General features: G+C 35.4%; 1 protein-coding gene across 1 annotated transcript in view; it reads left to right on the top strand.

Annotated features, from left to right (window-relative positions):
* The window catches only part of LOC113239692, a 155,774-nt gene that overhangs the window by 93,387 nt on the left and 39,083 nt on the right, over positions 1-23,304 (top strand). Inside the window, exon 7 of the mRNA XM_026476774.1 lies at positions 19,696-19,954. Coding sequence (XP_026332559.1) covers positions 19,696-19,954 — 259 coding nt within the window. The remainder of the gene's footprint in view (positions 1-19,695; positions 19,955-23,304) is intronic.

Here is a 23,304-nt window from a genome sequence, read left to right as displayed (position 1 = left end):
CCCAGTCAGTGGACCCCGAGTCCTTTTCGAATATAGCTGTGAGACAAGTTCGTTCTTTGGTGTTGCTTTTATGCTAGTACGAGTATACTTTTTAACTCTCTTGCAAAGCGACTCATTGTAACATTTGCTGGCTTGCTTTATTGAAGCACAAAAGGACGAGACATTTCAATGTCCAAGCGCTTCTGTCATCGATCAAGTACGTCAACTTAATAGAACCTGAAGAAGTGGTAATGATGATTTCGAAGCAACTATGGATGCTATGTGCCACGGACAGAAAGACCGCGAACACAACGCTTGAGTTTTTTTTGTGACTCATCACCGAAATGGAAATGAGATTTGATGACAGCTAAATGTTAAATAAAATTAATTTCTCTACAAAACAAAGAATACCATAAAGTTTCATATAACAAACAATCCAAATTAATTTCAAAATTTACATCATTTTTATTAAAAATTATTCAAATATTTCTCTCATCCGGACACACAACCAGACGTTGCTTTTCTCGTTTGTTTATATAATTATAATATGTAGGTTACTTATTTTATACTATATAGAAACAACGTGTGGAAAATCAAACAATGTAAGACGAGTATTTGTTTCTACTTGATTTTTATAAAAGCCGTGGTTGGCCTAATGACCTACCGTCTCTTAAGCAGAGACCGTGGGTTTGAATCTGGGCTTTTCTATGAAGGAAAACGTCGTGATGAAACCTGCACATTGAAGGAGGTTCACAACTCTCGGAAAACGTGTGACGTCCCCAACCCCTATTGGGCCAGCGTGATGGACGATAGCCTAAACCTTCGCCTGAGGGAGACCCGTGCCCGGCAGTGGAACGTATTAATGGGTTGATGACGATGATTTTTTATGCGTGAGCACATACTGTGAACACTTTGTCCACAGAGCTTCTATAAAAATATAAAAGTAGGTATACATATTTTACAAACTTTCTACTTCGTTTTTAACCGACTTAAAAAACGGAGGAGTTTCTCAATTTGATTTATTTTGTATGTATGTTACATGTGTTTTGTATTTTCATGATTCTTTTTTTGTTCGAAAGAGGGTACTTCCATAGTGGTCCCATTTCATTTTGAAGAAAATCATCCACCTCTAAGGGTGGCTGTTCACATTCATTTTTATAAATAGCGCCTAAATTTTACTTAAGGAGCAATTATTTTAATGATTGATTTTGCTATTTCTCCAATTTAAGGCGTTTTTCTCTCAATATACTTTGAGTAGTGAGAACCGATTTTTATTATCTCCAGTGTCAAGTCCTGTATAGTGGTGAACTAGGGGATATTTCAATAAAACTTAGCAAATAGACGTAATTCCACGTACTTTTGAGATCGGATTTTTAAGTACACTGTACTGAGATTATTAGAACTTTGTGTTTAGTTTCTCAAGAAATAATGGTAATGGTATGAAGGTCATCGATTAACTTAATTTTATACCAACGGAAATTTAAATAGGCTCCGTTTCCATTTTGCGAACGAGTACAAAAATACAGTAACGGCAAAAGTTTTTTAAGAAAGTACAAAAACTTACCTATTTGTTCGAGGGTACACACGCCCAATTACACAAACGTCCTTTCACTTTAATGCTCCATTACGCAACACCCTATCTCTAGTTTGCTTTGGTAAATATCAATATTATATAATAGTTAACATTTACATACAGTCATTGAACAACATAGTAATTAAAAGAGAGAAATAAACCCTATATTATTTAGTTATGCCACCAATATCATAAATAGAAAGTTATAAATATACGTGTTGATTAAATTCCCGCGCAGTGACATTTAATGAAATTATCATATTGCAATAATCTTATGGAAAGTGTGGAAATGAAACTGTCCAATAGCACCCTTGTGAGGAGCGATGTACATTCGCAACACGTTTTCAATTTATCGTCGTATGACGTCATTTGTGGCGCCACGCCGGGCCGCCCATATCCTTATCGACACTATTCAAAAGTCACGCCATGTTCAAATGACGATACTACTGACCTGCTCGTTTCGCCACAATGAGCTTCTTCGCGTCACATTGCATGTCTATTGGGAAAAATGTCCTTATATGTGTATTGGAATTTTCTTGTTATGTGACTCATGTTCGACAATATTTGTTTAGTACTACTTTGGTACAGAAAATTAACACCGGAATTTGAGCCTTCTACTTGTGTTAAGAGATTCTCTCTTCTATAGCTAATATTTTAGTTAACTCTGTTTTTTATATACCAATAAATTAAATAAACAATTAGAATGAGTTACTTCTTCTTATCATATCGATGACATATGCTGCAATAAGTACTTCCCATCATGGTGGAAGGATTTGCCAGTCGATTTGGCATAGCTTCCAAGTAAAAGAATCTAACAGAGAGACGGTTGAGATACAACAACGCTATATGGTTTCAGATATTTATTCTCATAAGAATTTACAATTCACCTTAATGAGAATTTATGGACTAGCTAAAACATTAATAAGTATATTTTGCATACGCGAAAGTGCTGCACTCTTAATTAATAGTAATAACTTAAATGTGTTTACTTACAATGATCAAAAATAATTAGATTTAGATTAGGTCTCATCACGCCTTGAACCTCTGCAACTGCGTAGAGATGTTGCATCGCTTAGCGCCTTTTACCGCATGTACCATGGTGAGTGCTCTGAGGAGCTGTTCAACCTCATCCCCCCTTCCCCGTTCCTGCTCAGAAGCACGCGTGCTGGCCTTCGTAGTCACCGTTTCACTACCTGCCGCATTCCATCGCGTACTAAAAGGTTCGGTGGCTCCTTTCTCTGCCGCACTGTTGACAAATGGAACTCCCTTCCGGCACATGTCTTCCCTCCCTCTTATGATATGGGGTCCTTCAAACGAGGCGTGAAGAGGCATATTGTAGGCAGGCAGGGTGGAGGCGGCTAGTGCAGTGAGGATTCCATCGCTGCACTAGGTTCCTTCGCGTTTGGATACCACTTTCCACTTAACATCAGGTGGAGTGGAGTCATTTGCCTGTCAGGTATAAAAAAAAAAAAAGAGACTACTTTAAAAAAGAACAATAAAAACAAAAAAAAAATAATCGATGTTGTTTTTGTTTATTTTAATGTGGATAAATTTTAAAACATTACTACAAAAACCCAACCAGTGCGCCGTTGAACCAACAAAGACAGGGAATACATACATAGATCAGCAATAACTTGATGTGGTAACTATATATAGTACTATAAATCTGTACTCGAAACAGATTTTTATTACGATATGTTTTACGTGTTGTTGCTAATTTTATTATTTTGGTCAAATAAATGTATTTTGAGTAACTATTTCAATTTATACGTTTTTTAATTTCTTTTATAATACTATGTAGTTCGTCGTAAATTTTAGCACTTTCATATGCAATATTTCTTTTGCCATAGTTTGTTCTAGGTGGACGCAACACAAGTTTATTTGCATTTCTCAGACGCTTCAATTGGGTATTTTCGTTTTTGTATTTAAAAGTAATATTATGTTTTCTTCGATGTTTCACAAATACTTAGGTGTAATTTTGTTTATTATTTTGTATACATTTTCTTATAGCGTATCCTTATAACATTCCACTGATATGTCAGGCTCTAGTAATTTGAAATTAAAATCACCGAGAACTACCGCTCTGTTTCGCCGATTTAGTTGATAGGAAAGTGTGTCAAGAAAACTTTTGACATTTGTTCGACCTGGCGTATAAACTGCTCCGATATCCAAAAAGAATTTCGTTACATGAATCCATATATATTGATTATCATCTTGCCTTGTTTCTTCAACAATATGGTGTTTTAAGTATTTACAGCAAATATTGAAACACCACCACCCGTAGTATCTCGCCTATATTGGTATCTGGATTCGTTTGGCTTCATCATCTGACTTAATCCATGTCTCTACTAGCACTATAATTTGTATTACTGTTGTCATAGACTTAACAATACAACAGAGTTCATTAAATTTCTTACAATGCTACGAGCATCTGCATACAGGAATTTCAGGTAATTTTTCTTATATGTGAGATCATCATACTTGTTGAGGACTTGATATGTTGTTATTATATAATTCTGGCTACTATAATCGAAGTTAGTAGTAGTTAGTAGTTTTTTGGGGGAGCGGCGACGATTTGGGGCGCACCTTTATTATAAGGTTTATTGTAAGGTTCTCCTCCTTCTGTCTGTCGTGCGATTTAGTTCGTCATTTAGCTTTTTAAACTTTGTTTGTTGGTACGGTGTCTGATCAGCAAAGATTTTTATCATTGTTCTTTTTAGCTTATTTTTATTTCTGATTATATGTTTAGCTGTTTCTTCGGACTCAAAACATACTTTAATAGCGCGATTTTCACCCGATTTAAATTTACCAACACGCATTATTTAAGCGGGTTCTGGGATGTCGTCTGAAATCATACTTACAGTTTTAACTACTTCTATAAGTATCTCATTTCCACTACATCGGGAAATGTGCCTTCTGTTTCGAACAATTATGAGATCTTGTACTCGTAATAGAGGCGTGCGAACGCGTCGGGCTTCACCCTCCGCTGCATCTCGGCCTACGGCCTCAACATTTATGATTTTAGAAAATGACAATAGCTCTTTAATGCAGGCCATATTTAAAAATTCCATAACTAGAGAGCGATGCCAGACGATGCGCTAGGAAACGACTCAGGGAGGGGTGCTGCGATGCGACACCGAATCGTATGGCACTCTGTGCGTTGAAATCATAACGTTGAGACGACACAACGCACCGGCAGCGGCTGTGGGCCGTCGCTCTAATATACACGCCGAATGTTGCTCAGTGTGGGTGGGCCAGACATACATGAAAGGAATTGTAGTGCTTTAGGAATTGTAGTCTTTTACTTCATTTAATTTACACTTAAAAATCTGAATACATTTTACTTATATTTGTTAGTCGCTGTGTTTTAAAATACACACTTGTGCTTGCGACTTCGCCACACACATTTCGTTCGACAAATTGAAATTGAACAAAATGCGTGTTTAGTTGTATTTCAAGTTACAGAATAATAGACCCAAAGAAATGTTCGCATAAACAATTTAGCACCTCGTTACTCCCTCTTTAAGAGTGAATTTAAAAAAAGTTAAAATAAATAATTTCTGTACCTAAATTTCACATATAAGAAGCAGTGTATACAATTTTCTCCAAAATTTAACACTGATTCAACCTCTCTTAAATTTTATTTTAAAATAAACCATATGTTGTTTATGTTTTTATGTGAGCAATAAAGCGTACGTATATCTATCTCTTTTTGGGGTAATTTACGAAAAGAAATGTCAATACCTAGAATCATTACCACCTCGTAGACTTTTCTAGCTTTCAAAAGTTTTTATTTTTATTTTTCATATTCATGTATTTTTTGTGAAAATATTCCATTAGTTTTTGTTATTATTCGCGTCAATATTACAACTATAATGTGAATGGTAAGTGCGGTGGCCCAGGTATGGTAACAGACGCTAGTTTGAGTTCAATCAGATAGAAGGAATTTTTCTTTGTGTTGTTTGATCTTTGTATCAATAATAATAACTATTATAAATGTTAACATGGAATATACTTTATACGGTAGTAGTTAGGTTTATCTAATTTTTAGTCTAGTTTAATCAGTGCACCAGCTAAGAATTTAAGTCATTTATTTTTTGAAAAATCCACTTCCACCCACATTGCACGTCCCGCTTATGTTTCAACATGCCATTGACCACTTGTTTGCCACTGCACTTAATTTTTTTTTCATGTAATTATTGAACCGAATGTAAAATGCCATGCCTCAAATTGCGTAACCGCACAGAGGATGGTCAAAACAGTTTGTCGGATAATGTTGTATTAACGAAACTGTAAAAAAATACCACTAAGTAGGACCATCTAACACCGAAATAATACTGATGGAGTTACCTATCCATCAATCGAAACAATAAATCTAAGTTGCCAGAGGTTAGTTGACCAGTTCCTCTTGGACGGCAGACGTTTTCAACGGCGATATAATTTTTCAATCTTTTCTACCTTTTGTCACAGTATGGAGGGCTATCACGAAATCCGAAATATGAAACAACAATTATCGGTTTAGTATCGTGTCGGACGGATGCTCCCACGAAACACTTCCAGCCGATATCGGGTCCGAAGTGCGTCCCAAGATCGTGATTTGACACATTCTTTCTGAAAAAAGTCTTTGCAGATACGTTACACCGAAACGCCAAATGGCAGATTTTGTGTCGAATTACATTACTCTGATCGTAAAACTGACATAAAACCAACGATAGAGTGGTATCGTTTGTGTAAAAATCACATAAATAATAGCGTAGGACGTCTTACGAGCGGCGCTCTCTCTAGTACATAAATCGTTATTTTAAGCTACATACAAATGCATTCAATAGCTTTTTGCGAATACAAGATCGTAGTATATCACATTAATATGGAGCATTACATTACTCCTTTTAATAACTTCAGCTCAAATGTAAAATGTAGAAAACGAACTAATACAACAAAATCTTAAAACCGTATACAGCATTTAGGTGGCAACGAAAATTCTCCCTAACAAGATTTAAACAATCTCTCAAGATTTCTCGCCTGGGAAAACTTTTCTTACAAAGCATGCAAAGGTGCACGGTCGTGTGTGTTTGAATGCAAATAAAATTTATCCTCACCCGGGAACTCGTGTTTTCGAACAGTATTGAGTTTCGCTGTGGAATTTTATCTCCAGATCTTTCTTTGAATGAGACGCAAGCCGAGATTTTCCTAACGTGATTTATTAAAACATGTTTGTAACTTTTGTTAAGGATAAGTATCTTAATGTGAAGGGAATAAAATTGCCCAAGGCATATAATGGGTTGACCAAAAGTCCATGAGATTTTTGCCACTAGTTAACTTTAAACAAAACTGTATTCTTTTTGAATGTTATATTAGGTATCTGTGGTCTTTTGAAAATAATGTTCTAGCGTGTATTTTAAAATAGGCGGGAAAATTTTTAAGTTTATAACTCGTGAAAAATGCCCAAAACTGGTGAATTGAAAGGTGTCGTATTTCACGATGATAATGCCAAATCACACATATATTTCCAAAGCCGTCAAAAACTATCGCAGTTAGGTTGGGGTGTCTTATAATCCACCGTATTCATCCGACACAGCTCTTTCAGATTTTCACTTGTTTCGGTGCTTACAATATTCTTTGAATGGCACGGCTTTGATAACGAAGAGACCATCAAACGACATTAAAGCTATATTTTATAAGGAAAGACAGGAATTTTTATGAATTAGAAAGGGGAATTCTAAAATTACACGAAAGATGGCAAAAGATTGTATATGAATTTTATTGTACATATATCATGGGCAATACATAGTCAAATTAATTAAATACTATAGAAAGTATATAATTAATCTTTTTCTTCCACTATGCTATTACCTTTTATATTACTTTCTATGTTTATGATCTTTAATACGTCGACACTGCACTGACTTTACACATATCTGAGATTACTAGCGACTGTGCGCCAATTGACGCCTTCGAGATGTGGTGCTGGAGGAAAATGTTGGGAGTCCGTTGGACTGATTTTCGCACCAACGCGCAACGACTCAATTTTGCGGGAACTTAACGTCCAGATCAGATTGTCCACCTTATGTCTATGCAGGATATTTGATTTCTTTGGTCACATTGCCAGGAAAGAAGGGCCTCAAACAACTAATGGTAACTGGACGGATCCACGGTAAACGTCTGAGAGGTCGCTGTCCCATAAGATGCTCCGACCAAGTTTGTGCGGCTCTCGACATGGCTATCCATGATGCGCTCCACTCATCGAGTATATAACCAGAAATAGAGACAAAATGTCATTTAATTCGTTTGAAAACTATTCTGCCATATCATTACTGTGACAACTGAGCTCCGATTGGCTAGCCCGAATTCGATTCAATTCAATTCAAGTCAATTGTTTTACTTCAAATCGCCCAGTTAACTTGAGCTTTGCTATGATGGACGAAAATTGCAAAATTACATATTTAATATTTAATTACCGATGAAATGTGATTCCGTTTGTTTTGAAATTAGATGTTTTGCTGTTTTTCCTACACCACCGAATAGAACAGCACGACATTGTTAGAGATATTATCTTTATTACAATAAATACAGAATATTTTTTGAAATATACGGAGACGTACACGCAGTTCTGTAGTTGGCCTGTCTATATTTCAGTGCAAACGAGAGTTGATATTTATAAGAGCTCTATCGCTAATGTGTTACCAGGAATATATGACCCTTGTTTCGTCTCTATTTACGGTTATATACTCGATGGCTCCACTATACCAAAGACCGCCACAGATGGCGCAGCGTTCTCATGCGGAGCTTTTTCCGCGGGGAGCCACGACCCTCAGTAATGAGGTATACGACGCTAAGAGGAGGAAGAGTACGCCAATTAAACTTATCTTACTTTGAGAACTATCTAATAATACACTTTTCAATTTGCTATCATTTGTAATCTTATTCATATTTATCCCCAAACAACGCCCAAATATTGGTCGCTAAACTATCGTAAAGATCGGAATATTACAACACCGCGCACCGCTATAATCCAAAACCCATGCGGTCGCTACATAAAGTCATAATTTATTATCTAACATCCTTTTAAGGGTATTAAACCACACAGCGTTTACTATTGGTATACCTATCAAATAGCGAAGATTAAATGATATTGTAATACATACTCATCTGTTGCAAGTTCTTCTCAAAGCCAGACCACATCCTATCCTCCGATCCAGCTACTTAAATAAATAGCCAACACGCCTTATTATAATTATTTAAATATTTAATTAATAATAACTATCGATTTATGTATTGCTGTACTCAAGTTATAGTTTTGATAGTTTTTGTTTAACATTATTAATATACTATTGATTTTAAATTCGTGGTTGTCACTTACATAAAGGCCTCGAGTTGTACTTAAATAGCCATAATATTCAATTATAGTTATTTCATTAGTCAATTATTAAATACTGATAATATGTAATGTATTTAATAATTTATAAATACTTTAAATTAATAAAATTGACTAATATGTTGATAGACTCAGTTTCTTGTAATAATGATTTTATTGTATTGGAAGAAAATAACAAAATGTTATTAATTTCGCATGAAAAAACTTTTTCTAAATTTTCTTTCAATACAATGAAATCATACTTATTAGAAACTGAGTCTATTAGTATTAAAAAAAATTGTCAATAATTGTACGAAAATATTTCATGTTTGGCCAACTTCGGCTGTCCCGATTTTTTTCGTCCTGTATAATGAAATGATCCCTTTATGAAATTGAGTCAATTGGCACTAAAAAAAATTTATCAATTTTATTTATTTTTATGGGTAACTCATGCTGAACAAAAAAATTGACTAAAATTGTATTCACAAAAAAAGACTCCTTGTATCTTCTATGGTTTCGAATTTCCCCATACAATACTTAAAAAAAATACTCTGTAAACAAACTCTATGTATTATTATGTGGCCAGTAATTCACTTATAATTTATAACAAACGTTGTTAACATTATTCAACCCTTTTTAGCTTTTCTCGTACGGCGATATTTCTGACATCACGTATAGTTAAATAATGTGTCAAAAAACGATAGACAGCTACAGGAAATAGTATACCATCTCTACTCGTTTATGGAAATGTGACCCTAAATTTTGCAACAATTTAATGTGCAAACATGTATACATGTATATAAAAACTTGGATACTACGAATATGTAAATTATGCAAACAACATTAAACTCTTATATTCCGAAATATTTAACACAATTTGATTCTCACCTTCTTTTCTTATTGTTTAACTTATTTCTAAAATATGTGAAATGTGTTTATTATCTTTTATTTCGTACTCTATACAATTCTATAGGTGCGAGGCAAAGGATCTCAAGTCCTTATTTAGGAATTTAGATGTTTTTACAAATATTGTTTTAGAAAACACGCATTACATTTATTCACGCACGTAAAAGACATTGAAGTCCTGTCGTCATTTGTTTTTTATTTAACATAATTTATTTGACCTTACGATTGATTTAGACTGCCTAATAAAAGCCTCATACTTTTTAAAATACTCTATTGTAAAAATTACTATTTGATTACTATTTAAGAACTAAAGGTTCTTTGCATTTCACCCACAGAATTCAATATTTGCATTTTGCATGTTTATCACACACACAAAATTCGGAAAAAATCTACAATGACTAATACTTCCACACATTTTTGTTCACATTGTTGTAGTGATTCACAGTCTAAGCAGTTTTAGAACTTAGCGCCCTTTACTTACGACACTACTTATCAAACACTATAAATCTATTTCAACAAATTAACACTCCAACTTAGAATGTGTTAACAATATCATAAATATAAAAATTATAAATTCGCAATTTTATTGGGCAGTATCGATACCATAATTTTTTTTGTCACTTAACTCTAAAAAGAATCGCATGCGTAGTAACTATTTTGGCCAGTTTTCGTGTCCTATTGCTCGTGCTACGGTCTGCTAAAAATATTTTTTTGAGATATCATAAAAAACCATAACCCAGTTTTAGAATATTGAAATTGTTTAATGGTATTTCCGCAATGCATCGTTAGGGCAAGTTCCGATAACTCGAACACTGTTATTAAAAGAGAATTTTGTACTGTTCTTTTTGCTATTTATAAAGGACATTTGACACTTAGCCGCGTTTTAGTTAGTAGACGGCAGCGTGTTCTAAGTTCTACGAGTTTTGTGTTCTAAAATTTGCCTTTTCAGTTTCCGTTTATTGTTATTTTGTTGCCCATAAGTTTTGTTTTTATAGTAAATGCTCAACTATCTACACTAACTTTACAATTCAGATGTGTAATGTAAATATTAACAATGACATCGAAATGTTTATACTAAAATTAGCATATTTCCAATTGTAAAACGATAGTACATTTTATAGAATGAAATGAAACAGAAAACTGACGAAACGGTCATATCTGACACAGGTCCGATGTTGACAGATCACATGGTAGCCAGAATTAAAGAGCCGCCAAAAACAAGAAAGACCAGCTTACAAATGCAAAGAAATGAAATGGTAATAAATAGATGGCGAAAGCTTGCATCTTCTTCTTTTTAAAGCGCTTCATCGACACAATCGATGATTCCGCTGACGTTGGCGCTTAAGGAAGACATGCGATTATTACTCAGAATTTGAACGATAATTTTCGATGGTAGACTTCAGCAGCAGTAAAGCTCGAGAAGAGAAGAGAGCAGCGAGAAGTACTGCCACCTTACCAATTTCTGCCGCCAAGCAGTAATGTGAGCATTAGTACGTTCCGGCTTTGAAGGATAAGGCAACTAATGAAATTACAGGCACATGGGACTTGTCCACTGTAACATATACATATATTTGCCAAATTGTTTGAATGAATGTCAAATCTCGAACTTGCGCTGGCGTACGGCTACCATAGGAAAAACTCAAACACTGAGGAGAACATGATGCTATCTGTAATCTATTGTTATCTTAACCCAAAAAACAAAGGCTTACTTGATCTAGAACTCCTGATATAGTGCGTTGGTAACTTGCTAACCGAACAATGTATTTATAATACTAATAACCATCATAAACATTTTACACGTCTAATTTCATAGATATAGCCGCTGTCCTGCCATTAATACCCCCTAAACTATATCGGATAATAATTCCAACTTATTTATGAGTTCGGGCTCACTTAGCTGTTTCTATCAAACGAGTAATTCCGAAAACTATTGTAATTTAAAGTTTCGTTGGGAATTAATTACCACGTCAGTAACTATTGTTTGTTTTTTTTTTACAAGGGCTTTTAAATATTATAGTGAAATGTCTTCGGTCCTGTGCGTCTCTGGTCCAAGGCGACCTAGCATTCTACTGGACGACCCGGATATCTTCGACCTGTCCTTGATGCGTCCTTGGCCACCGCTCCGTCAAAGCCACCAATACCACGTCTAACCAGATTTCCTGCCCAACTCCACTTAAGGTCTAACACTGTCCCCAACGTCATGAACTTTCGTCCGTTATAGGATTTCCGTGTTTCGAATTTTATCAAGAAGTGTGAAAGAGATAAGGGCCATGGAGCATAACGCGCTCCATGGTCCTTTGTGCAACACATATTGGGTGCACAATTTCCTTAGTAAGCGTCCATGTTTCGACATCATATATCGATATTGTTGGTAAGACACACTTGTTGAAAAGGCGGGTCTTCAGGCACTGGGACCGAAGGACATCTTCCAACTTTACGAAAGCTATCCACCCAAGTTCGATTCTCTTTGCGATCTCTTTGTACAGATGCTCTTTGCTGAAAGATGGAACATAAGAGGTAGGTCATGTAACTGGGTATAATTTAAAGCAACCGACTTTAGGCTATTTTAGAGCAATATTATTGCAAAAAAATTTACGAATAACTAAAGTTCTGAAAGAAATATGAAAAAATCTTTATTTAACAGAAGAAGATTAAAATCTAGAACCTTGCTATAGAATATTCATTTTTCATTTCAACGAAAAATAATCATGTTGAAGAAACTACGAAATTTTCTTGTTTGTGACACTCGCATTATTAATGCAAAGCGAGGCTACCTTCTACTTCTCGCTTTTCCCGCTCAGTCAAAGTCGCTTTAGGTTTACTCGCTCATACGGGTAACTCTGCTAGACAAAGGTCCCGTAAGATTTATTGAATTCGTAATTCATTTAAACTAAACTGGTAACGTCCTCGTTTTTACATTACGCATTGTCATAACATACTGGCTACAATTGAAGTTATACTAAGCTAGCCACCTGTACAGCATTGCTCATTGCAGCAGTACTCACGGTTGTGTGCTAAAATATTACAATAACATGCCCACTTAAAAAATCATAAAGTCACTAGAATGGTAGCGTTAATTTTTTTATGAAAGTCGATAAACAATCATTGGTCCTAATTAATTGCATTCACGTTTATCCTCGAAATAAAAAAATATTCTTAATATTCGGAACATTGTTGTCGAAGAAAATTATTTGGTTCATTTATTTTGACACTTCCGTCGCGTAGCCAAGGCTGTAAACATAACACTTCCCAGCTTATAATTGTCTCCGCTGAGTTTAGATCGGTATTCAATGAACAATTTTTTTTATGATCCAATGGAATAATTAAACGTCACTGGAAACACTGATAAAACCAAGATTTTCTTTTCAAATAAATTCCCAAGATACGAAATTAACGAACTTAATCATTCGTATGAAATTCTTTGCGCTTTCGAGAGTAGGAATTTCTGTTATGAGCTACGTTAAATATAAAAATATGTTTATTCCCGTTCTTCCTTTGAAGTTTGGGGCCCAAACAATGCAAGTCAACAAATATTCGAATATTGCTTCATTGAGATTGCAGATTTTCTTATGAATAGCATCGGATATTTTATCGTCTGTACTTGTAGCACATTTTTATTTGAGCTACGAAAAATGACACATCTCAAAGGCATACAAATTCAAGCGTGTATAAAGGAGTCGCGTTAGGCATTTACTGAGCGCGCTGCACAAATAGGATTAGTATTACTTATTAAGTACTGAAGTAGAAAGCCAAGTTCTTTTTGGAATTAAGTAATATTTGTTTTTTTCCATAAAGTAACTCATAAAATTTTGAAATAAATATTAATATGAGCATTCTAAAGCCAGACAACGAAAGTGATATGATAATACCATGGGCTTTGACAGAGCAGACGAGTGTCAGTGTGCGAGTTTACTCGATAACGTTCTGGGAAGACTAGATTCAAAATATACTACCAATTTCAAAAACCGTCCTTGACACCTATGACTTATGTACATGTCGATTAATAGTTTAATAAAACATTTAGTAATATTCAAAATTATACATAAGAATTTTGTATTAGTCGATGTTATTCATGAAAGGTGTGGGCATCGCGTTGGTAAACCCAGACGTGATAAGCCAAGGCTTTAACTATGACAGGTGACATGTATGAATTGTTCTGATAACAGGTCCCAGAACACAGCTCGACCAACGACGACTCACTAAGAACAGTGGATTTCGTGAAAGGGGATCGTGGGACTTCCGTTTCTACTTGTGTTTAATTATTCTCGATGAAACTTGTTTATGTAGGAACATTTGTCGACTGAAAATATAACCTGCTAATTAATAATGGGATAATATTATTTGATCCTCAAAAATATAACTGTAAATGTGCATTTTTCAAATAAACGACATTTTTTCTATGTTTGATATACATATAACTTAAGTGTTCCATCTATATTAGTTGGTCTACGGATAAATTATAAACGTCATTCAAGGTCACACTATTTAAGCTAATAAATTAATATTTAACAGTCAAAAATATTTGATCCTCTTTTTTCATATACAAATCAAATCGCTTTTGTTGCCCCCTTCGTTCAATAGATTAGGTTAGGTTAGTATATGACAAAGCAGAAGCCAGAAGTGAATTTGCTTGCGTTTCCGAACATGGTTTCAGGTTTTTTAATGCTCATTTGTCTTAGTTTTGAGGGCCAACATAAAACTATCAAAGTTAATATATACAAATCAAATATTTTTTCGTAGCTCAGAATAGATATGCATTTTAAAAAAGATGACCGTTTAGATGTTTGCTTGCTGATTTTGCAAATTTAAAATTATCATTTAAATACATGACATTAATAACAATAGATTAAATTGTTATTAGATAAAACTTGCTTTTTAATAACATGTATACGTCAGTAGTGATCATTACGACCCCGATACATTGGTTTGTTTGAAAAATAAATGTACGCGATTTAGATCGAGGATTTTTTTTCCATTCCTAATGCGTATAGCATAGTAAGCATAGCAATCGCGAAAATCAAAGAAATCGACCAAACCTGAATTAATTTGCACTTTCAAGGGATCTAGATAGGACTGTAAAGAAAAATGTATTATGTACTCAATAAAAAACAGCACACCAGATGTTGTTACACATAAAACCAAAAAAGGTAAATTGAAAATATACAGTTCAAATTATCTTTTCCCTTTTTGAGTAAAAGGAATCTACATAATTATGTACACCTAGTTGTCATATATAAGAGTGAATACTCATTGTATATCAGATTATAATATATGCAAATAGCAGGTGTACAGTTTTTTGGGACTGTGTTATGACTTTATGCATTTTATACATTGAATAATTAAACCAAAACACCGTGTTCAATAAAATTTTCTATGTAATATAATACTAGACATAAACCTTTACAAATATTATTTTTTAATTGTAAAAGAAATTAAAAATTTACTGGTGAAATTACAGGCACATGGAACTTGTCAACTTATGTCTCAGGGTAACAGGCGCAGTGGCAGTGCCCCTCGATCTTTGCGATTTAAAGCTCTGAGTGGCCATGCAACGTATTTTTTTATATAATATCAAACGACGGGACGAACAAGACGTGCGCCTGATGGTAAGCTAGACGCCTATCCGTAATAGTTACAGTGCCACTCAGAGCTTAAATCACAAAGATATGAGAGGCACTGCCACTGCGCCCGTCACCCTGAGACATAAGTTGTCCAGCACCTTTTCCCTTAAAAACCGGAACACAGTAATGCTGACATTACTGGGTATTATGACTTTGTCATAACTGTGAACACAATGACTCTCGTCTGATATAGTTTGTTCTTAAAAAGGTTTTAAATTAAAACGTAAGGTTACATATTCAGTATTATCAATAGTCAGTATTAGTCAGTATTAATAGTCATTATTATCATCATCATAATCATCAACCCATTTCTACGTCCCACATGTAGGTCTCTTCTCTGGCGAGGGTCTAAGCCACAGTCCACATACGCTGGCCCAATATGGGTTGGGAACTTCACATGTTTTCTGAGGGTTGTGACCCTTCTTCGATATGCAAGTTTCATCAATATTGTCCTTCACCGAAAAAATAGTGGTAATTATTAAATTTATTTATTTTATTGATTATTACACATTTCACTTTACAATTAACAAAACAAAACATAAACATTGAAAACATATTAAATATTATTATTTGATAAAATAACGATATGTCCGTCGCAAATAGCACAGACAACACGCCAAACATTCCCAGAAACTCAGAGGTGCGAGCCCGGATTCGAACCCAACGCCTCTGCTTGAGACGCTGGGCACTTTGTAGTCACCAAGGCTTTTAAATGTCAGTATTAACATAGTGTAATAAGCAGTGATCGGAATAGGTAGTTTTTTCGACGAACAGAGACAGAAAGTGGCGACTGCCTTACGACAATATTTTTTAGGTCCTGGATCTTTTCGGGATTGGGGAAATCTCTTAAGTACATCAAAAATTGACTTTTTTCCTAAATATTTCGAAAAATTGGTGTTGCAACAAATCGTAGCAAAGCTAAGATAAATATAGTCTACCTGCCTATCCCAAATAACGTTAATTCTTAAGGTACTTAAATGATCTCCCGAATCCCGAAAAGATCCGGGACCTAAAAAATGTTGTCGTAAGGCAGTCTCCATTTTCTGTCTGTGGTCCTCGAAGTTTAGGTAAAAAAACTCTACCTATTTCGATCACTGATAATAAGGCCAAGTAAGGCAACCCGCTCCTGTTTGGCAGATCGAACATAATATTCGCAATAGATGCTTACGCTTGTTTGTATGTAGGTAGGTAAGGGTAGATAAGTCAATGCTAAAATCACACGCACCTTTATCATTCCATTGTATCCGCCATGATACATCAGAAATGGGGATTGTGGTAGCGCGCGAGAATTCTTCTTAAGCCTTGGCAGAAAAGGCTTAACACAACGTGTATTGTTTAACAATTTGCGGCTCGTTCCTATGATATTAAAATACATTGTACTATATTGGAGCTTTAAAGAAGACTAAAGGAATGCTCAATATAACGTTGTACAACACCGTTGTGATCGTATTTCAAGGGTCGATAGTATACTCATGATAACAAAGAACTTTTTTTATAATATCAAGTGACGGGACGAAAATCGTAAGCCTGTTGGTAAGCGACACGCCTGGTCGTAACACTTGCAGTGCCACTCAGAGCTTTAAATCGCAAAGATCTTAGGGGCACCGCCACTGTGCTCGTCATCCTTAGTCATTAGTTGACAAGTCCCATGTGCCTGTAATTTCACCAAACAAAAACTTTTGCAAAAAATGTTAATTTTCTTTAAGAGGTTCAGATTTATTTAACGCACGTATTTGGTTAAGGAAACTGTGTATTTTTCGCTAATGTTTTTTGTTATCTTAAGTAGATCCGTATTGAAGACATAATATATTACCATTTTGTTACACTGGCTTAAATTGGAAATGAAAACAACAACACAGAATTTCAACCCCAAATTATCATTGTCATTAGTCTCCATTAACGTAAGAACCTTAAACCTCAGGTATTCGGCTGACCTCACCACTTCTCATCGTAGGACCGTTCGGATGTCGAAGATTGCAATTATTGCAAATTGTTGATTCCGTCCATTTTCATTTAAATTATTTTAATTTTCATTCATAAGACTGAGACGTCGCCCGCAGCGATACGGCAACGAATGTTGTTTATAACATCTCATTTCTAGTAGCAGTAGAGTCTTATTTTAGTAGCAGTAGAGGCAACTTGTGAAAGTGTTCGTCTTACCTATTTCTGTCGCCAAGCGATAATGTGACCATTACAGCGTTCCAGTTCTGAAGGATAAGAATGCTGGTGAAATTACTGGCACATGGGACTTAACTCAACTTATGTCTCAGGGTGCCGGGCGCAGTGGCAGTGACCTTCAGATATTTGTGATTTTAAAGCTTTGAGTGGCACTGCAACTGCCATGGAGAGGCGTGTCGCTTACCACCAGGTGCACGACTTATGCGTCCCGTCACTTGGTATCATAAAAAATCTATTATTCAAACATCAATTTGAATTAAAATAATATAATAAATAATAATAATAAATAATGTGTGTAATATTGAGTTCACAAATTTTCCCAATTGTTACACATTAGAAATGAAACTAGGCCCGGTGGTGTACCTGTAAAAGACCCAAAACGATTGAAAAACAAGCACATGTTTGTTTGAAAAACAAACATGTGCGATTTAAATCCGAAAACATTAGTTTCATTTTAAAGTATAATAATATTACTGAAATACATAAACTAATAAGCCAATCATTAATAATATATTTCAACGATGATGAAAACTTTGTTCTTTTTATCCTTGTTTACTAGTATCTTTGCAACTGCATTCATACTAGAAAGCGAAAAAATGCTTAAAAGTGTACGCTAAACGCTAATCTCACTTTAAATATAGCAGAAGCTGCGTGTGTTCTCGTTCCAAGAACACCGTCGTCTAATATTCCTAACTTTATTAGTGAATGACGGAACACGGCCGCCACCGAGAACCGCTGCACTAGTTTGTTTAAACTTGGCATAAGAAAACATGGAACAAAACAGTGTTCGCCATTTAAATATTCAAAAGGTTACAATTGTACCACGCAGAGCTGAGTACATGGAACTACTGGGAATAAACGCAAAATTAATTTAATAAGGTAGAAACAGTTTTCAAGACTCATTCCTTACATTTTCTAATTTTTTATAACTGAAAACTGAGATTGAATTGGAGTCTTCCTCCAGTTGAACATTTCATGTCATAAGTAAGGGAATATCTAATTTTCTCCCATATCACAGGCTATGATGGAACATACCTTAATATTAAATTTGTGTTTCTTAGTCTCAAATAAAGTATATATGATCGATATCCTAGCATTAATGATTTATTGAAGAAACAAAACATACGAAGATTATTATCATTCGATATATGGCTAGAATAAATGTAAGATTAATAAAGACAACCACACCAATTACCTGGTCTCAAACAAGAGAATTCCTCGTACTATGAGTACCAGAGCGACAGATGACGAAACTACAGGAATATGAGACTTGTCAACTTTTTATCTCAGGGGACGCAGTGGCAGTGACCCTCAGAAGAGAACCATGCTTAATTTCGACAAACACTGATTTGACTCGAGAATACTTCAACTACACGTTAATACGACGGAACACTGCTTCGACAAAACACATGTTCTATAAGTTACTAGTCCGACAGAATACTGCTTCGTCAACACGAACATTCGATAGGTCACTATACCGACAGAAAACTACTTCGACAACACATGTATTCGACAGGTCACTATTCCAACAGAACATGAAATATTTAATATAAATATTTGCTGTACTGAGAGACTACTTAGGGACCACTTCATTCTTGAGCTGAATATCTCATATACATAATTATGTCCGAGTAATAATTAACAACTAGTTAAAGCAAGTATTTGTCGATTTCTGTCGCAAAGGTCGGACAAGTGACCTATCGAACATGTTTTGTCGAAGTAGTGTGCCGTCGAATTAATGTGTAGTCGAAGTACTGTCGAGTCGAAATAGTGTTTGTCGAAATTAAGCATGACACTCCCTCAGATCTGTGCGATTTAAAACTCTGAATGTCACTTACCACCAAGCCCAACATTTTATATGATTTTAAAAAATCCCTTAGGGGAACGAATTTACAAAAGTTCATTTCCCAAATTGAAACCAGAAATTGAACCCGGGAGATCCTCATCCAATGCCCACAGTACAAACCGTTGAGCCAAGGCGTTGGTTTGAATTCCCTATGCAGGACGCCTAAACTGCTGGACCTGCAGTTAGTTACCAATTCTTTAATGTTAAATAAAAAAATTTCCTTATCCTATGTTCACAGATCGCCACCGATCTGGATCTTTGGACGAAGCAGCAGAAGACAGCAGTGACAACGGCGGCAGTACACCTAAGAAGAAAACCGCAATCGAAGAGCAATGGGAACGATCCGGTGGCTTTGAGCTTACCTCTGTGGAACAGGAAACTTATGAAAAATACTTCTACGGAAGTGAACATTGGAACTATTTTACGAATGATGAAGACCTGGGTCCGGTTATACTGTCTATAAAGCAGGAGATGCTCAATTCTAGAGATCAGTTTAGGTAAGTAGATTTTCCTTATCGTCGACAGGGGATTTATTTTTTAGGAACTCTTAATAGAGTAAGCATTGATAAGGAAATGGGGCGTAATCGGTTGTAAAAATTTGAATAAGCCTTCATCATACCTCCTATACCGCGAGTTTGTTTTTGTTCTTGGTAATGTAATTTACGCATCGTTTCTTACTCAATTTGTATTATAAAAGCTGAGAGAGAAAAATATTTTTTTTTGTGTAAAGAATGTCATAATGACTCGTTTAAATTAAACATTAGTTTGGTAAAAATCAATACTTTAGAAATTATGTTTTATTTTGTACTCTTTTCAATTATCTACACTAATCACCAGAACCATTCTAGTTTGAAACCTATTTCACTAAATTAAATGTAATTTGGTATGTAAGATGAGTGGCTGCATTGCCTTGCACCTTGGATGCATTCGGCCATTTTTGTGTTTGTAAAGCTAGTTAAGTAAAGAAAGTTTGTAAAACAACATTACTCATACATAACTAGGTTATGTAGTAGTTTTTTTCCTCGCACATTACCGGTCCGCCATATAAGTTTTGTAAGGGGAACATACATTCCTGCTACATTATCTGATTTTATAGCAGGAATTTTTCCTCTCCTAGTGCTGGTAATATAACTTGGTTGTGTATGGGGTTACAAGGGGTATTCTTAGAACTGTGTTGTTGTGATTTTATTTTTATATTACACGTAAGAAATTTTTAAACAATTAATTTACTCGGAATTAATATTGCGTCGTTACGACGTCCTTTACCTGAAAAAAGTTATGCCATTCGTTTCCTGTAACTAATCTCGAATTAACAATTGGAACCCCCTCGCAGAATGATTAAGTATATCAAAACTAAAACTACATACATCACCCATAATCCTATTGAGCAACGAGATTGACTACCCTGCGACAATAATTACGGGTGAATGAGCAAATCTAATTATGCTTAATGGATCTAAAGATAATCCACTACGCAGCAAATAAACATAAATACAAACATCATTACTGTTTTCGTAAATCATTATTCTCATAGAGATATTTATATTTGTGTAAGAGGCAAATTTATTCCATGTATAAACTGTTTTTGTTTTAGAAAATATATGAATTTGCATTACCACAATGGGACTTACATTTTAATTCTTAACAAAACTTCTTCAAATCGGCTCGCCGAAGGCGGCAATCTACCCAGTGTAAACACTGAGTCGTTTGACGACCGTAGTTCGCTGCCGAAGTCGAATGAGCAGTAGTCGAACGAGTGTAGGTAATCACTGTTAGACGACTCGACCCCCTTCGGCAAGCGAAGTTCGACCAAACAAGTTTCAATATGTTGGCGGCCGTAATCCACCACAATTAGCAGTAGCGGTAGAGCTCCTTGTGAAAGAGTTCGTCCTGGGAAGTACTGCCACCTTGCACCTATTTCTACCGCGAAGCAGTAATGTGAGCATTACTGCGTTCCGGTTTGGAAGGATAAGGGTGCTGATGAAACCACAGGCACATGGGACTTGTCAATTTATGTCTCAGGGTGACAGGCACAGTGGCAGTGCCCCTCAGATCTTTGCGATTTAAAGCTCCATGTGGCACTGCAACTGTTGTGGACAGGCGTGTAGCTTACCATCAGGTGCACGACTCGATCGTCCCGTCACTTGATAGTATAAAAAAAATACTTGTGCTGCCGAATCGAGGAATACCTACCAACCCGGTCAGTTTCTTTAACATTTCGAACAATTTGTTCTTTCTCTGACTTAGTGGTTTCGGCGAAAACGACATCGGCAGTCGCCTGGGTGTAAACAGCGCGTCAACTGCGGAGAATTTGTTTGCCGAAGGCGAAGCAGCCCACTCGGTGTAAACACACCGTTACAACCACCATTACTCTGCCAGAGGACATAGGACTCTCAGAAAAAGGACGTAGGGAAAACCCATAGAAAAAACAAAGGAAAGACCTTAAGTCCCAATTTCTATCCGAACCGCTGTCGCCAAAACTCACACTACCATAGTGTGAAGCATTGTGAAATCTTGACAATGATTGGTCGTAGTTTCTAATTTAAATTTATATATATATTTTTTTTTTGGTTGGTTTACTTTCATTTGTAATAACAAAAAATGTATTAACGATAAACAGAAAATTGAAAATTTATTAAAATTAAACACAATAAACTTAACGATTATATGAAACACCACCACAGACAATATTGCAGGTTCGACAAAGTAGAAAAATATGACATTTTTCCACGATTTTCGAGATTTTGCGTTGAATTGACATAACCATAACATAAAACGAAAATGGCGGACTAAACTCAAGTATGCGGAACTCCGCGTACTATTGTCTGGCACACGTGACACGCCCGCTAAGCAGTTCTATTGCATGTATTGTTCTGTGAGAATACCTGTGTACGTACGTCAACACGCATTTTAAAAGGCGAAACAAACGCTCCGACTATTAACGCTTCTGGTGGAACCACGGAAGAAAGAAAATAAATTTATGTGGTCCGTGGGTGGAACACACACTACACAATAAGTGTAAATTGTTATCAATAACAAACACTATATAGAATATTCAACTAAGATGCTACACATCGTTTTCATTGCAAGGTTAGGTTTATGATCAAAGCTTAACAAACCATCTTTGCCATTAGCTGAATTACTTTATTAGAAGCCTCACGCAGAACCAGCTTAATTGACTCTCGGAAGAACAGAAAATCTTGTTTGCGTTGTTGTGCTCTCTTGGTTATATGTAAGTTTTTATATATTAGCTGTGACAAGGGAATCGTACACGCCAGAAAAGTTTTTCGCACAGGACAAACAAACAGACAGACGTAGAGTGTAAATAAATAAAGTCTTGTCTGTTAAATTTCCGTTTGGTACGTTCTTCTCTTCTTAATTTCATATCATGCAGCACATCTTGCCATTCCCAAATTGGTGTCTTTGGTAACTTTGTAATATTTATTGTACATTTAATAAAAGTAGTTATAGTGAAATAAAAAAGTGAAATCCACTCAAATAATGGCACAATCTAATTGAATGCTGACAAGAAATAACGTGTCAACCAACATGTTCACAGTTTTGAGAAAATGGCACCTAAAGATATTTTTTTTTTCATAATTGTAGTTATTGGATTTATGTCAAAAGTTTTTACCATTTTCAATTATTTGAAGGTTTCAAATCACTTAGTTTATGTTACTTGTAAAATGTTGACGAAATGACATCCTACAAGTAGGCATTAATATCTCAATTTTCAAGGTTTTGTGAGATAATACGTCATTGCTTATCAGCATCTCATTTACAAAAACTTAATAATAGGGGTATGAAATTGCCGATTTGTACTGAAAATCTAAATTGTTTATTTTTT

The sequence above is a fragment of the Hyposmocoma kahamanoa genome, unplaced genomic scaffold (assembly GCF_003589595.1).
Source record: "Hyposmocoma kahamanoa isolate Upper Pololo Valley unplaced genomic scaffold, ASM358959v1 114, whole genome shotgun sequence".
Taxonomy (NCBI): Eukaryota; Metazoa; Arthropoda; class Insecta; order Lepidoptera; family Cosmopterigidae; genus Hyposmocoma; species Hyposmocoma kahamanoa.
Note: the sequence above shows the minus strand (reverse complement) of the source record. Positions and strands in the feature narration are given on the sequence as shown.